At 39.7% G+C, this 16,581-nt stretch overlaps 3 protein-coding genes across 5 annotated transcripts in view; 1 reads left to right on the top strand and 2 right to left on the bottom strand.

Moving 5' to 3' along the window:
* Positions 1 to 2,567, top strand: part of LOC103147092 (uncharacterized) — a 14,143-nt gene extending 11,576 nt beyond the window's left edge. The window contains exons 13-17 of the mRNA XM_016678048.1: positions 325 to 426; positions 582 to 697; positions 827 to 994; positions 1,089 to 1,181; positions 1,892 to 2,567. Of these exons, the coding sequence (XP_016533534.1) occupies positions 325 to 426; positions 582 to 697; positions 827 to 994; positions 1,089 to 1,181; positions 1,892 to 2,008 (596 nt within the window). The 3' untranslated portion in view covers positions 2,009 to 2,567. The remainder of the gene's footprint in view (positions 1 to 324; positions 427 to 581; positions 698 to 826; positions 995 to 1,088; positions 1,182 to 1,891) is intronic.
* Positions 2,568 to 6,892: 4,325 nt separating this feature from the next.
* On the bottom strand, positions 6,893 to 14,038 carry LOC103147093 (collagen alpha-1(XII) chain-like). Its single transcript, XM_007565252.2, has 8 exons — positions 13,578 to 14,038; positions 13,100 to 13,132; positions 12,148 to 12,294; positions 11,881 to 12,000; positions 10,194 to 10,358; positions 9,921 to 10,100; positions 7,692 to 7,774; positions 6,893 to 7,605 (listed from the first exon to the last, which is right to left on the bottom strand). The coding sequence occupies exons 1-8, from the start codon at positions 13,645 to 13,647 to the stop codon at positions 7,513 to 7,515; spliced, it is 891 nt and encodes a 296-aa protein (XP_007565314.2). The 5' UTR covers positions 13,648 to 14,038; the 3' UTR covers positions 6,893 to 7,512.
* Positions 14,039 to 15,453: 1,415 nt separating this feature from the next.
* Positions 15,454 to 16,581, bottom strand: part of LOC103147085 (scavenger receptor cysteine-rich type 1 protein M130-like) — an 18,103-nt gene continuing 16,975 nt past the window's right edge. For 2 of the 3 annotated variants that reach the window (XM_016678040.1, XM_007565243.1), the window contains 3 exons: positions 16,196 to 16,525; positions 16,041 to 16,123; positions 15,454 to 15,948 (listed from right to left, as the gene is read on the bottom strand). In XM_016678040.1, coding sequence (XP_016533526.1) covers positions 15,850 to 15,948; positions 16,041 to 16,123; positions 16,196 to 16,525 — 512 coding nt within the window. In that variant the 3' untranslated portion in view covers positions 15,454 to 15,849. Of the gene's footprint in view, positions 15,949 to 16,029; positions 16,124 to 16,195; positions 16,526 to 16,581 lie in introns of all 3 variants that reach the window. The other variant, XM_016678041.1, reaches the window with a different exon arrangement.

The following is a 16,581-nucleotide window of genomic DNA, read 5'->3' on the forward strand; positions in this document are numbered from 1 at the left end:
GATTGAGCTCTTTCTGCTCTATATATATATATATATATATATATATATGTGTGTGTGTGTATGTATAGCTGTGTTTTAAGCAAAGTATTTCTGAATGTGCCTAATTTTTTCTGATCGATTTAATCATCAGAATAATTGATTATTAAAGTAATTGCTCAAACATTTAACTTTTAATCTATTGACTGTTGTACATCTATGTACATTGACTGTTCACCCTTTGGATCCCAAAGGCTTTCTTTGAATTAAGTAGAATAAAGGTACTGAGGTTGTTCCAGCTTGCTGATTCCCAGATGTTCTCAAACTGACCTCACAGCCCCTAAACTGCTTCTCTGCATTTCCAGGAAGTCCGTGTGATGGTGATGGAGGCTCTGAAGGTGTTTTCTCAGGATCGAACCGGCCTGGCCGACTACGCTCTGGAATCCGGAGGTCGGGAATGGACTCTCGTTTACCGTTTTGTTCTCACCGTTCAGTTTGTCTGTACAGATTTTGCTTCTTTTTGTTTCGTTTCCTACAAACCCAGAGCTGAATCCACACATTGGATTCTTTACAAGTCGCCTGACATGCGTGTGCTCATCCTGCAGGGGGCAGCATCCTCAGCACTCGCTGCTCGGAGACCTACCAGACGAAGGCCGCCCTGCTGAGCTTATTTGGATTTCCTCTCTGGTATTTCTCCCAGTCTCCTCGAACCGTGATCCAGGTAACGCTCCTGTTGAACCAACACACTGCAAAAGATGGAGGTCGATTTCTAAGAGGGAAACACCAGAGTGATCAATTTCAGACTTAATTCAGTTTTTCACAAAATAATCCCACCTTCTTCCCCCTTCAGCCTGACGTCCATCCTGGGAACTGCTGGGCCTTCAGAGGATCTAAAGGCTTCCTTGTGATCCAGCTGTCCATGAAAATCCTTCCCACAGCCGTCACCATGGAGCACGTCTCCAAATCCCTGGCCCCCAGCGGGACGCTGCGCAGCGCTCCACGAGACTTCAGCGTCTACGTATGAGAGCACCGAGACTGCAAACCTTTCTGAAGAGTTGCATTTGGTCTGAGCTTCATTGTTTTTTTTGTTTTTTTGTTTGTTTTTATTTCAGGGTCTGAAAGATGAGCATGAGGACAGAGGGAAACTGCTGGGAAATTACACGTACGACGAAGACGGAGAGGATCTGCAGATGTTCACCATCTCAGTAAGTCGTTTTTCCTCAGATCTTTAGAAACTAGATTGGAGCTGAGCTGCAGGGTTTCTTTTTAGAGAAATCTCTCCTCTTTTTCATCTTTTCATTTTTCAACCTGAATGATTCAGAAGCAAATTAAAACTCTTTGTAATGTAAGAAAAATGAGAGACAGGACAATGTAGATCAAACACAACAGATGCTGTCATAACAATATGTAACAATAACATGACAGTTGCATGTTTTCCTTTTATATTGTGAATCTCTAACAGAAACGAATCAGACAGAAAGCTTCAAAGAAAAAATGAAAGATTTATTTCACTACAAGTTTGTTTTTCTTCATCAGTAACTGTCATCACTTAAAAAGCATTTACACTCCCTAAAGAGCAAAAGCACACCAGAATACTAACTAAAGCTGTTAGTAAATTGCATATTATTCAGTATATAAGTTAAACTGTCAGAATTTTATGTAGGCATTTTGCTTAAATCATATTTGTCTTTCAAAAGTTGCTAAATGTAAGTGGAGTTTACTTGAATATTTGTTTTCTATCACTTTTTCTGAGAATATCTTTCAGCTTGCAAAACCCACCAATGACTGACAGACCTTCAGAAAGTCTTGCGAACATTAAAATATTTCCAAAAAAAAGTTTTAGATCACAGGATGGAAACCAGGAGAAACATGGCGGCTTTTAACTGCTCCGATTCATTTCCCTGGTCTTTTCCAGGAGGAGAATGACGAAGCCTTCCAGATCATCGAGGTGCAGGTTCTCTCTAACTGGGGCCACCCGGAGTACACGTGCATGTACCGCTTCAGAGTGCACGGGTTGCCGAGCGACGTCTGAGTCGACAAGGCGCAGAAGCTCTGCTCGCTTTTTAACCATCTGCGCAGCGGCTGGCTCTTACGTTTCCCGTGGAAACGCTCTCTGTCCGGCGATCCAATGAATCTGTTCATAGTTTCTCTATCTCCAGGTTGTGCTTCCAGGCCGTTGCTGCTGGTTTTCAACGTGTTTTATGCATTTATCAGGTGTGATGTCATTCAGCTGTTGCGTCGGAGTAAAACCTTCTCTCTGCATCACGGAGCGGATAAACGGGCCAACGGATCGGTCTGACGAGGAGGGAAGGCTTTAGTTTAGAGCAGAAACTGAAACAATGTCCCACTTCAGCACATAACGCAGTATAAAAAAGCTTTTTACGTTTGAAAACCGTAAAAATGTGAAACCTGAAAACTTGAAGGGAAAGAAAAAGTAAAAACTATTTCCAACAGCAGCTGTCTGTCTCCAGTTTGTAAGTTTATTTCTCATATGCACTGGAACTTTTTTTATGTATACATTTGATCTATGTAAATATTTTTGTACAAGACTTTAAATTGAATTGCTAAATAATAAAGATCTGACATTTTAAAAGCTTTCTCTTGTTGCATTAATGTATGATGTGTCAGCAGATCAGGACATCACAGCAGAGGTCAGCATGAAGAAACGCCCGAATATTCTCCTCCAAAATAATCATAAAAGAAGAAGCATCTCTTTCCTGCTGGCTCTACCCCACTGACAGAACGGGAACATTTTAAACCTGGTTCTGGTTCTTCTGTAACATTAATGTTTAAAACTCCTCCGACTCATGGCCCGTTTTTGAGAAATATAGCTGAATAACATGCCCAAAATGAATTGAATGCATCTCAAGAACTACAGAGTTTATTTTAATTGTTTTGGTATCAAAACAAAGGCAAGACACTAGAGAATATGTTACAGCTCTAAAAACCACCCTGCCTGTTACGGAGGAAAATAAATTAATATGATACACAGCAGAAATCAATACATTTTTCCTGTCTTTGTATAAGCAGGTCTCGGCAACTTCTGCCTGCTAAAAAATGATATAAATGTTCAGGCTAGACCTTTCTGCATGACTTGGTTAAAAAACCTATTGTTTCAAATTATAGCAAGAGAGAGAGGCAGCAATCAAACAATCCGTTCCATGTTTTAAGAATCACTGTTTTGTAAAATCTATTTGACACGTGATATCATTGTTAATTTTAAAGTATTCAATTCAGAATATTCAGTATTACTTTAGAAACTCATCCAACTAGTTAGCTCATGTTTAATGGATGCTAATTCACCTTAAAACATTAGTGAATTTTGATTTAACCTCCTTTTATATTTTGCTGAAAACTAATAGTTAGCTCAAAACTGAAAATTTCTCAGTAGATTAGATTAACTCACAATGTGCTTGAATAGATCAGTTCCATGCATGTCCCCCTGTTTCTGTACCGGAACACTGTTTAGTGTTTCGCAACAGAAACTCCTCAGAAACCCACGCAAACAATTTAGACCACATTGACTTTCAATGCTAACTGTAACAGTTGGATGAAATTAAAACGGGGTGTTTACAGATACTGGTAAATCTGCACACCTCAGTGAAAAAATTGAATAGTCGATTGAAAATATGTGCAGACATGACTCCAGATCACATTAAGGCCCGATTGACGCACACGCACATCCGCTGATCTGAAAACAGGTTTTGCTATTTGGTTTCAATGTAGAATATTTATTTATGCTGTGTAATAACTGTAAAAAATAAAGGTAACTGCTTCGCGGATTTCGCATATCACGGGTTATTTTCGGAACGCAACCCCTAAGAAAAACAAGGGTTCCCTGTAAATGTAGTGTTTACTTCATGTTTGAAGTTTTGTCAAAAAAGCGTAACAGGCTAAATTTCAAAATGTTGTAAAAACTTTTTTTTATTTATTTATTTTTTTTATAAAAATCTGTGGGGGAAAAAACAGTCCACAAGGATCCTCATTCCAAACACATTCACTTAAATTTTCACTTTATGTTCACATTTTTTATTGACGGTATATCAAATCTATTTTAAATTTAACTGAAGATATGACATAATACAATACATAATATTCAATAAAATATTATGTATTGTACTTAAGTACAATTTTCGTGTATCTGTACTTTACTTAAGTAGATTTAATAATGGGTACTTACCGAACTGCGTAGCACATGCTAAAGTTATCAAAGTCAATAGCAGGCCAGCAACAGTTAGGCTAGTATAACTGACCCATTGCTCACTTGTTCAATGTTTTCTTTAAATTAAAACGTTTTCCTCACCTGTGAAATCTGAAGCCCTTATTACCATTATCTACCTAACTGCTAAACATTGCGTCCGTTGTTCTGATTCAGTGGTGGGAAGTAACGAAGTACAAGTACTTCGTTACTGTACTTAAGTACAGTTTTCGTGAACTTTACTTAAGTAGATTTAATAATGGATACTTTCTACTTTTACTCCATTACATTTTACAGTAAGTATCTGTACTTTCTAAGTGTCTCGTTACTCGTTACATCCAAGTCTCATTGCTCTTTTTGTCCGTTAAAATTACTTAAGGTGGCGCCGTAAAATCCAAGCAATAACGTGACTTACGTGCCTGTTGTCACCCATCGCCTCCCCCTTTACTCGCACACGGAGCTCCAACATAGACATTAATAAAACATAAACATTTAATTGTCTATGGAGCTCCAAGAAATGCGCAGTGGTTTCCTCTGAGCGGGAGAAGATGTCTGTCTAATCGTCAGTAATATAATAGCGCTGCATAAATCATAAGATATGGCGACATGTAAAATCAGCAGCGCTTCGCTTTCACAGACGGTGGGGACTTAGTCCAACTTTTAGCGTCACTTGGAAGGAAAGCTTAAAGAAAGGTAAGATCTATGGACGTGATGCTAGCAAAGCTAGCTGTACAGAGACACATGTTGCATCTGCGATGAAAAAAGTTGTCACTCATGCGCTGAATTATTGTGTGATAGGTAAAACTTAATTTTTTTGTGTCACGTAGCGCGGGGTGCTGGTCTTGACTTGGTCTCGGGTAGGTGGTCTTGACTACAACTCTGCTACTGGCTCCTTGGTTGCATGTCCTCCCCCACCCACCTTCTTTCCATCCCGTTTCTGTTGGATATCTTTAAAAATAAATGCCACGAGTGTAAAAAAAAAGAAGAGTCAAGTTCATGCTATGTTAGGACAGGAGACAAGATGTTTCCATCCCTGAAATTATGATGCATAGAATCACATATCTAAGTCTAAACTATGTTACAGAGAGTAAACATAATAAAAACATGCTTTATCTGTGGCATTGTTCATTAAAATGGCACATTTCTAATGTATTACAATTAAATACGATCGGTTCACTTAATGATATTGTATTAGCGATTCAGAAAGTACTTTTTGTCATGATCCGTGTTTCTGTGTTTTTTTTTTTTCTGTGTAGTCCTGTTCACTGTCAGTTGTTCCTCCCTGCTGTCCCCCGTTGTTCCGTTCTTGGATTATTTATTATTAAAATCATCACTTTTCACCTACCTCCTGGGTCCTCGTGCGTCCTCATCCTCACCACCAATCACCATTCATGACAGAAGGATCCGACCACAACTACGGTGAGAGTCATTATGGACGCCAGATCTAACCCTTGGTGGGGAACACGGTAGGTGCTGTGCCCACCATTCATGACAGAAGGATCCGACCACAACTACGGTGAGAGAAGCAACCATCATTATGGACGCCAGATCTAACCCTTGGTGGGGAACACGGTTGGTGCTGTGCCCACCAGGGGTCGGACCCTGCCGACATTGCTGCCCTGTGCCGCCGGAGATCCCGGCCCCTGGGCGCCGACGTCACCACCGCCCTGTGCCGCGGCCCCTGGGCGCCAACGTCACCATCGCCCTGTGCCGCTCTCCAGAGTCTGCTCCGTCAGAGCCTTCAGCCGGCCGTCCTGCCGTCCTGCCGGCTCTCTAAAGCCTACTGCCGGCCGGCCCCTCTGCTGGCCATCCAGGGCCTCCAGCCGGCAGCCTCCTGCTGCGCCGGCGGAAGCCGCCGCACCCATCTCGTCTCTGCTTCCTACGCCGGCGGCGTAGACCGCCGACCCGCCTGCAGGACTCCGCTTCCTGCGCCGGCGACGCCCGCCGGACCCGCCTGCAGGACTCCGCTTCCTGCGCCGGCGACGCCCGCCGGACCCGCCTGCAGGACTCCACCTCCGCCGGACCCGCCTGCAGGACTCCAGCTCCGCCTCAGACGTCGCCGTCCACCGGATCTCCCATGGGAGCTCCACCTCCTGTGCCATGGTCGGTCCCCGGACTGTTTCCTGTGTTTGAGTTCCTGTTTGGATTTAGTTTTGTTTCCTGGACTCTAGCCCTCCTGCCGTCACCCCTCCGCCCACCCTGTTGGGTTGTTTTTGTTTAGGACTGTTTTCTAGACTCTTGCCCTCCTGCCGCCACCCCTCCGCCCACCCTGTTGGGTCGTTTTTATTTTTTGTTGGACTTTCCTGTTGGGTGTCTGGTAGCCGCCCCTTGAGGAGGGGGTACTGTCATGATCCGTGTTTCTGTGTGTTTTTTTTTCTGTGTAGTCCTGTTCACTGTGAGTCTGTTACCTGGTTCCTCGTGCTGTCAGTTGTTCCTCCCTGCTGTCCCCCGTTGTTCCGTTTTTGGATTATTTATTATTAAAATCATCACTTTTCACCTACCTCCTGGGTCCGCGCGTCCTCATCCTCACCACCAACCACCATTCATGACACTTTTACTTTTAATACTTACGTATTTTTAAAAGCCAGTACTTTTTAACTTTTACTTAAGTACAAATGTTAATGTGGTAGTTTTACTTTTACTTGAGTACATTTTTATCTGTGTATTTGTACTTTTACTTAAGGAAATTTTTTGAGTACTTTCTCCACCACTTGTATTGTATTATGAACCTAGTCCATAGTCTTATTGTATGGACTAGGTCATCAAATCACTACGTTGCCTGTCGGAATTTTTAATGTCCAGCAGGTGTCAGTATTCAGTGACACAGTATCGAGACAGAATCGACACAGCTTTGCTATGGGTCGAAACGATACACGACATCTACCCATCACTAAGTTTGGTTATCTGGTTTCTTGGTTTATATTTACATTTAAGCTGCAACATTGCAGTGAAATGAGCTTTGTAATCATAAGAAAGTTGTCCCTTGATTGCTAAATTTAAACTTTTCCATCAAGTGGACCAGTAACAGACTGGAAATCAGTTCAGCAGTGTGACTCTAACTTGGGAAATTCAAGGAAATCTCAGAGGTAGATGGAGTCAAATGGCTGAATTTCATCGCACAAACATTCACAAAACTGTAACAACTTTCATAGCGACATTGTAGGGATTATAAAAGATTATACAATGGCATTAAGCCCAAAATATAAAAACAATAATCAATAGACTGCATTTAATTCACACAAGATAAATTAGCAGTTAGCTGGTTACAGTTATTCTGATTGATTTATAATCGAGGTCAATCTTTTTCTGTTAATTGCCTTCACCACCACTTCAAAGCATCATGGTGACGCTTCCGGAACACCTCCAACACCGAGATTGTAATAATCCAGCTCCGTGTCATTCTGTTGGGCTCTCTGCTTCCCCCTGGTGGTCTGTAGGAAAATAGCAGCACAGCCAATTTACAGCATCATGCCAGGCTGAGCGTTTCAGCTCAGTCAGAAACAAACTGTAACGCTACCTTATGGGTGTAGAAAATCAGCGAGCTGAAGATCAGCAGAGTCAGCAGCAGGACCACCAGTCTGATGATAAAAACTGTTGGATCTGACAAGACACACAGTCACAATAGTCAAGTCATGTCAGATTATGATCACGGTGATAAAGTTTCCCTCAGCTCATGTTCTTTTTATACTGGTTGGCCTGGAAATGCTTATTTATTTATCCATTTGAACTTAAGGAACATTATTATTCAAGAGTGAAACTGAAAATATTATTAAACGAATGACTTATCAATTCAGAAATCACATTTATGACAATGCAGAAATGGAAATCAATGCTGAATATTTCTCAAGAATGCTTATTCAGTTCCTAAATAAAGCAACTTGTGGATTTCAGCAGATATTTTGTACTTGGAGGACACACAAAATGTAAAAAACCATTGTGAAAAACAGTTGTAAGAGTCAAAAATGTCAGTTTAGATTGATTGTTATTGTGTATCCCTTTTGTATATCTAGATATTTTCTTAACGATAAAATTCTCTTTTAGTATGTTTTTGTAGAAAAGCGCTGCCTAGTGGAAGTACTTGAAGATTTATGAAACCTGCTGTGTCATAGTAGATCAGAAAGTAAATTGGATGTGACGTGTTTAGCTTTGCTCTACGCCTGCGTTTCTCAACCCTGGTCCTCACCTCCCCCCTGCTCTGTATGTTTTAGATGTGCCTCTATTCCAGACCTGCTGATTCAAATGATTGCATGACCATCAAGTACTGCAGAAGCCTGTTAATCACCCAGAGATACAATTCAGGTGTGTGGCAGAAGGGAAATACCTAAAACATGCAGGACAGGGGGGGCGGTGAGGACCAGGGTTGAGAAACACTGCCCTACTCAGTTCTTTTGACCGGTACGTGTGAAATGCTGTGCAAGATTGAAGAATTGTTTTTGATATCTGCTCAAAGAAGTAAAGTTCATCGTTCATCAGACTTTGTGTGGATTTTGTAAGTGTTTCTTCAATTCATGAAGAGATCCACAACAGCATATGGTGGAACAGAAACATGTCAGCTAAAACCCAAACTAACGAATGTCAACAAAAGAAAACAAACTTGTCCAACAATATTGTGGCTTTATGGAAGTGCAATAACATTAGCACAAACATTAGCATTCCACTACCCCCACTGCATAAAAAGTAAAACATGGTAATGCATTCCACTGCATTAGTATTTTCCCTAAAAAAGCTTTTAGCTATTTTTCTTATTTGTTAGCCATGTACATTAAAACGAATAAGCAGTCACTACAACAGTGTTCTTCCTCTGTAAATCTTATGCTCACAAACAACCCCCTATTGGGAACTCATCTCTCAGCTATACGTTTGTCACTTGAAGTCAAGTTTTCAACTGTACCATAATTCTCATTTTTTTCCCCCCAGTGAAGTCAAAGTTGCAGAAAATAATCCAACCTCTTCAAATGTTTCACAAAGTTTATGCTCTGCTCCTGCTTAAAGGACCTGTTAGCTTAAGCACATGTCTAAAATGTTGTACTAAAAAAGTCCTCCTAAAACTTGACTGATCAGATTCTAAACTGTCGGTAATGTTCTCTTTTTATGAACATGTTCACAAAAATAAAATTAATTTAAATGTTGTACACATTGATTACATCCCAATATCAATATCCTTATCTAAATTAATTTTAAAACTACACGTTTTCCAGTTATTAGTGCCGAGAACACTTTTTAAAAAACAGAATAAAATGATCTTTTGTCTTTTTCAAGGTTCACCGTCCACTCGGTTTGAGGGTTCAAAGATTATGTGAAAACTTCGGATACATGGAGAAAAAGGCAGATTAGTTTACATGTAAATATTTGGTTTATATCCATACTCAGATTTTCACATATCTGAATAACACAAATATGTCCTACACACTGGCAAACTTGAATTTCTCTTTCCCTTCATTTTGGAATGTTGCGAAGTTTAATTTGCAATCTATTTTTCTGTGTTTACAGAAATATTCCTTACATTATTTAATAAATATATCTATAAAATATATTTTCTGTAACAGTGATTCCAAACACATCATCATCCCTTCATAGCAGTGCGTTTTAGTTTTGGAGAAAATTGGCTCCAGAGGCTGTTTTTGTGTCTTATTTTTCTAATGACAGATTTGCCTTTAAAATCAGTTGAAATTCAGATTAGGATATTTATTTATTATTACCTGTCTTTTATGACTTAAAAAAACAGAATATTTTTAAATATACTCACCGTAACTAGGAAGTTGTTTCAGCTCAGTAGCGGCATGACAGATGCTGGTAGAGATATTGGAGGCAGCATCATGGAGGGATTGGAAAGTCGAAACATGGTAAAGATGACTTTTGATGTCTTCAGAAGCGATGGTCCTCAGTTCATCAAGGGTCCTTGACTTGCTAAAAGCATCGCCCACACCTGAAACGAACATGTACTACTACAGCAGTGATCTAAGGAGGAAAACTTGCTCTACAATTAAACTGTATCATCCACACAGAAAAGGAACGTTACCAATAACAAAGACCTCAACCCCAGTGTCTTTCAGATTCTTTGCTGGGATTCCTACTTTGTCCTGAGCTTCTCCATCAGTGATCAGAACAACAATTTTTTTTGAGTCTGGACGCATTCCCACCCCGGGTTTAAAGCTGTGGTTACGGATGTAATCCAGAGCTTGTCCTGCATGTTGTGAAGAAGAAAGAGACGTCTTAGGAATGGGTTTTAAATGCCTGCAAAAATATAATAATAATAAAAAAATTATATCACATTTTAAATCTGATGGTATTTTTTCTGATGGTGTGTCTCTGTGTTGCCCTGCGACAGACTGGCAACCTGTCCATGGTGACCCCGCCTCTTGCCCGGAAAGTTAGCTGGAGATAGGCACCAGCAACCCTCCCGACTCCACTAAGGGACAAGGGTATACAGAAAATGGATGGATGGTATTTTTTCTGTTTCATCTACAGAATGCCCAGTTAAGATTATGGGTAAGAATATGATCCCAGGGAAAAGTCCAAAACTTTTGTATTTAAACAACTCTTATGTTGACAGCTTCTCACAGAAAGTATCTATGGTGTAGAGACATAAAAATGTGTCTCTAGTTCTGGTCCAATAATGTTTGGTGTGTCTTTTGTGTTTTTTGTAAGAATTTATTTGTTACTGAAATTTTTATCTTTGCTTCAGTCTGCCAATGAAAAGAGTGATGCTGTGGTCTACTCCTGCTGCCCAAAAGAGAAATCTCCATGGTAACCTGTGGCTCTGCTGGTTTCTATATTAAGCAACATCTTCTTCTGTCTAATATTGCTCCAGCTGAACTAACAGACAAAGCTGACCCAGGTTATATTCTGAGGGAGAAGTTGCTCTAGAACCCAGGGTTTCCCCCATGGAAGAGCTACTAAAGCCACATTGGCAGCATTAACTTAAATCTCCAGTTTGTAGCGCATTTAACTCATCATGCAGGGCTGGTCCAAGGCTGTATGAGGCCTGGAGCAGAATTTGACTTAGGGGCCCCTCATGCTGCTAAAAACATCAGCACCTCTAACAGCTTCTGTGTTAGATGTAGTGAAATCTTGGAGAGGGGGAGTAGTTTTATTGGCCAACCTAAAAAGCAAGTTTACTCATTTGTGAACACACAGAGCTCAAACTCAAAGATTAAACTGAGAGCGTCAGATTGTTGCCATGGTAACAAAACAATTTAACTATGAATATTGTTTTTTCAACCTCTACAAAGTAAACTTGCCAGCTCCTTAAAATATGACATTTAAGTGTTAAATTTATTTAAAATATTTTTAATTTATGTATGTTGAAGGCATAAAATCAAATTTAGCAGCATTGATCATCTCAAATGCTACATTTATATATCTGTAATCTGTGTTAAAATATTAGCATTTATGGGGCCCCTGAAGACCTGGGGGGCCTTATGAAGCCTATGACTTAATTTGGCTTAAACAGAAGTGCAAATAATCAATATTAATTTTAATTGTATTTTTTGATTTGTTGTTTTTAAGAGTAGTTGTGGGTTTAAATATTGTTAAATAGAGTTTTTTAGCGATGTCTTCCCATAAGATATAATTACCCAGTAATATATTTCCTTTTACCCTTCAAAATGTGAAAAGTTCTAGTTTTGAGTTGTGAACCATTCAGATCCTGAAGTCCCAGAGCTCCTCATGGTGAGACCCTGCTGTGGACACAATAACATACTGACCTGTGCCTGTGCCTCCACCTACTTGTCGTATCTGGTCAATGGCCTGCAGCAGGGACTGTTTGTTGTTGTGGCTGTTCAGGTGCCACTCAGCTTTAGGGCTGCTACTGAACTGAGTCAAACCTACAGAAAACACACATGAACCGATCAAATCAAACCAAACAGGAACTTAGAGCAAGAATATGTTTTGACAATAATACATACTTGCATATTGTGTACACTAAGATGGCTCATTAAAAGACCTTTGTTTAAATGAAAATGAAGTAATACCTATTTGGACTTTGTTGGGACTGATGGGGAAGTTTTGAACCATCTCAGATAAAAATGATTTCATCCTTCCAAAGTCATCCTGGCTAATGCTCCCAGAGCCATCCACTAGCATCACAATGTCAGCTTTGGCCATTTCACACTGAGATCCTGAAAGAAGAAAACAGTTACAAATTTATGTGAAAAATAATGTTAAATACATCAATGCTAAAGCACAGCTTTATCTGTCTTTTTTATCATTTCCATCTGTTCCCTGTCAGCAATGTTAGGAAAACACAACTTTTCTTAACATTTTTTTCCCCCCCACATCATCATGGCATCTCTACCGCTCTCTGTGAGCTTTAATATCTCAGCTGCTAAAAAAAAGCAGTATTAAATGTGGGCGAAAAGAGTATGGAAAATCTATTTTACTGACAAAGAATAAAGTACAAGCTGTCATTTGCAACCTCAAAGACAGACAGTTTGATATAAAGTGAGCAGCTCTAGAACATCCTGCACATCAACAAAGTGTTTGTTTTGAACATCACATGGCCAGCATAGAGTCAGAAGAACAACAGAGTCCTGTGTTGGCATGTGAAGAGTTAATACATTTCATGGGCTTCATTAGGAAGGCAATTATTTATCTAGCCATCTCACAAATACAGGCAAAGCAAATCAACTCTGGTATGAAAAAAAATATAGTGCATTACATACATAAAGTGATACAGTGTAAAAAAATACAGTTTTTTTTACATTGTATTTTTTACACGTTATCTTATAAGGTATACGTATTCTAAGATTAATACCGTATACCTTAAAAATATGTTTTTTTAAACATCGTATTTCTAAGGTAAAATTCTGGCAACCACACCTGCCGGTATTTTACCTCAAATAAGAGACTTTTTTTTTTACAGTGTAGATTATGTAATATGACTTTATTGACTTTTGTTGTGTCAGCTGAAATTAATCCCTTTACCTGTGTAGCTGTAGATTTCACCACCTTGCAGCCCTGAAATCCAGGAAATAAATGTCAGCAGGTTTTAGAAAGGCTCTATTACTATCAACTGTTCTTCTGCAACATATAATAATACATAAACACACTGCTAAAATTGAGTGTCATACTTTGCACAAGACCTGAACCTCTGTAGTAGAAACTTAAAGAGAAAGCAATGGTGATTTCTACAAGTACTGTTAAAAACACCACATTTTTTAAAGTTTCAAAAAGTTAATATACATTTTTGTTGCTCAGACAAATGTTTGTTCCTCCCTTTAGTCTCCAGTGAAAAAGTCAAGAAATTTGTCACTGTCAGCCTTCAGCTGAACGCCAACAGATGCAGGAAGAGGAGCGGGAATTTGAAGAGTTCAAAGATTGTTTACAGGGAACAGGAACATGGCTTAGTGGCAGACAAGTATTTCTTACCTTGGCCAAGCCATGCTGAGGGTTTGAATCTTACCTGAGCTCAGCAGCAGCAGCACCAGCAGCTGATTCATGTTCAGGAGAGAAAAGTGTGTTTGTAGGTCCATTAGTCTTATCTTCTCTCCTCTTTTGGTCGTGTTATTTCCTTTTCCTGTTGTTTTCCTCTGTTGTAAGCTCAACTATATTTTTGGTGGTGCCCACAAAGTGATGATTCATGAACACTAAATTGTCCCCGCAACAGCACAGCCTAAAACGTTCCAGGCTATTTTGCACAACGGAGCCACAAGTAGTGACGAACGTCGACGAAGCAGTGGCGTAAAAACACGTGTTTGCACACTGGACTTTATTTGGCAACAGAGATATGTCAGAATCTACCACACTTTTCAGAGAAATGCAAGAATGAGGAACATATTTGGAGTTTCTTGTTATTTTACTGAAGCCTATTTCTCGCTCTGAGGAGCAGAATATCATGAAACCATGATTGCTCTGCTGAAATCTGGACAGCTTCATTCACTCTCCGGTGTGGCAGCGAGTGGGATAATAATTGCAGCATCCCGCCAAGGGAATTTTCTCATGAAGACAACTATAAGAAGGCCCAACAAAACACTTGATTATGAATCAGTTTCCTGTAGCAAATGTTTCTTCTTAGGCTTCAGAATAAATCAAGATGTTTCCCTCTGTCTGAATGTGCATTACAAGCAGCATCATTTGTGCCTGAGGTGTTTTAAAGGTCAGAGCTTTATAACATTAAAGCTCTGATTAATGTTATATGTAAAGCTGTCTGTCCAGCTTCCCTCAGCATCTCTCCAAAGTTAATGGTTACTGATCAGAATTAATTTCATGATGTTGGTCCTCTTCTTTAACCCATGGGGCCTCTCATATCTTCTTCTTTAACCAAGTTCTTTCTGCGTCAAGACCAATTCATCAACTTCTTACTTGTTCTTTGTGGACTTCCTCTTTGCCTTCCACTTCATTTCTTGGTATCGATGGTGTCACCACACCTACTTGTGTTTTAAATGAAGCTCTTAAATTATTGCACAACAGATGTGTATGTTCAACCAGTTGGTTGAAGGTGATCTTTGGAAATGTCAAAACACTGTCACATGTTCCATGTGTCGAAAGCAGAAGTTAGTGGTTTGCAAGGTGTGTGTTGTTGATTTTGAAATTACCTTTTTTTTACTGGGTTAACTGTTGATTTTTTGATAGGTTTATTTTTTAGTAGAACTGAATGAGGAATCAAGGTCTCAATGAATCAAATCACCTGATTCCTATTTGACCTGGAGAACTCAAGATTTTCTGATTGATGAACATTTAGAGTTGGGCTCAGATCTGTCTCCATGGAGAGGGATTCTCTGCAGAATCTCAGAATGAAAACCCAGCCAAAAAAGATTATTGTATTATTTTTTTTATTTCCAAAGCAATTTGGATTGATCTTGAAAATTAAGGTAGAGGTTCTTGTAGAAGGTACTGCTAGTTCTAGTTTAATTCAACTCATTCTTCCTTGGGTTCTTTTATGCCAAAACACATGATGTGATTTTTCTTTGCTGGCATAGATAGAGGCTGTGTCTTGTTTTGAGGATTTACACGTTAAATTTGGTTTGTAATTACATAAAAAATGCAATTCAACAACAAAATAAACTTTATCAGAAACAAAACAAGAGGCTTAATATTAAAGTGGCTCAAATAAAATGTTTCAATTAAGCTTCAATGTTGTTTTACCTGACAGACAAAGTTCAAAACAGACTTAACATCCAAAAAGACACTGTTTTTAATCTTTATATATGACCTGATGCAAATTGTAGAGCTAAGTTGAGGCCATGACGTTTGTTGAAAATAAAAAAAAATTGGAAGTGAAGAAAGAAAAAAAAGATTTGAAACTGAAAAGGATGTGAAACTAAAAAAAAGTTCAAAACTACTTTTTCAGATCAAGTTTAATTTTTTTCCAGTTTCATTTTTTTTTCAGTTTCAATTTTCGATTTCTTTTGAGCAATCTATGACCCCAACATAGCTCCATACTCATCATCATTCTGACTGAATGTTCTTATCACATAACACAAAAGCAAACTCACAGCTACACTGCTAATCATAAAGTCTTTGGATAATCTGAGATTTACATAAATCTAAATAGTCTGAAACCATATTATAAGGATTATATTAAAAGTCATTAATAAGAAAATGAAAGACAATAATCTGGAAAAACAGAACCAATAAAGAAAAAAAGACATTGAACATCAAAGTAACAGCAGGAATGTTTCAGCAGGTCTAAGCAGTTGATTCCTCCAGTACACATTTTCCACCACATGGTGTCGCTACAGAGCTGCCTCCTCCTGTTCTTCCATCACCTCTCTCACTTCATCTCCTCCAACATCTAAGTTCTTCTGTGCGACAGTCTGCTGCCCCCTGGTGGTCTGTAGGAAGATACAAGCACACATCCAGCTGAGTTCGAGCATCATCCCAATCTGAAAGCTTCAGCTGAATCAGAAACAAACCTCTACGCTACCTTATGGCTGCAGTAAATCACAGAGATGAAGATCAGCAGACTCAGCAGCAGGACCACCAGTCTGATGATGAAAACTGTTGGATCTGATGAGACACTCAGTCACTGCATGAGCACAAGGAACAAACCCAGCTGCCTTCAGCTCTCCGTCAGCTTACCTGAGACTCTCAGAGTCAGCACACGGCTCTGGGAGGAGAAGTTATGAGAGAAAACATGGACGTCATAAACACAGCTGTAGATTCCTCTGTGGGCGGGCTCTGCAGCAGGAAACAGGAAGTGTGCAGAGTGATTGCTGGCTGGCTGGGTGTAGCTGTGTGTTGTGTTGGAAGGGTTGAAGGAGAGCTGGAAGGATCCTCCTGGATACTGTGGCTGGATGGAGCAGCTGATGGTGAAGCTGGAGCCCTGAAACACTCCTGCTGAGCTCGACTGCAGGGCGCCTGTGACCCCGTCACTGGACGACACCGAAATGATTGGCTGAACCAGCAGGTCTGAAAGGAGTCAAATGTTTGGCTCATCAGTTTTATCTGATGAGCCAATCATTTGT

The sequence above is a fragment of the Poecilia formosa genome, unplaced genomic scaffold (genome assembly GCF_000485575.1).
Source record: "Poecilia formosa unplaced genomic scaffold, Poecilia_formosa-5.1.2 Scaffold173, whole genome shotgun sequence".
NCBI lineage: Eukaryota > Metazoa > Chordata > Actinopteri > Cyprinodontiformes > Poeciliidae > Poecilia > Poecilia formosa.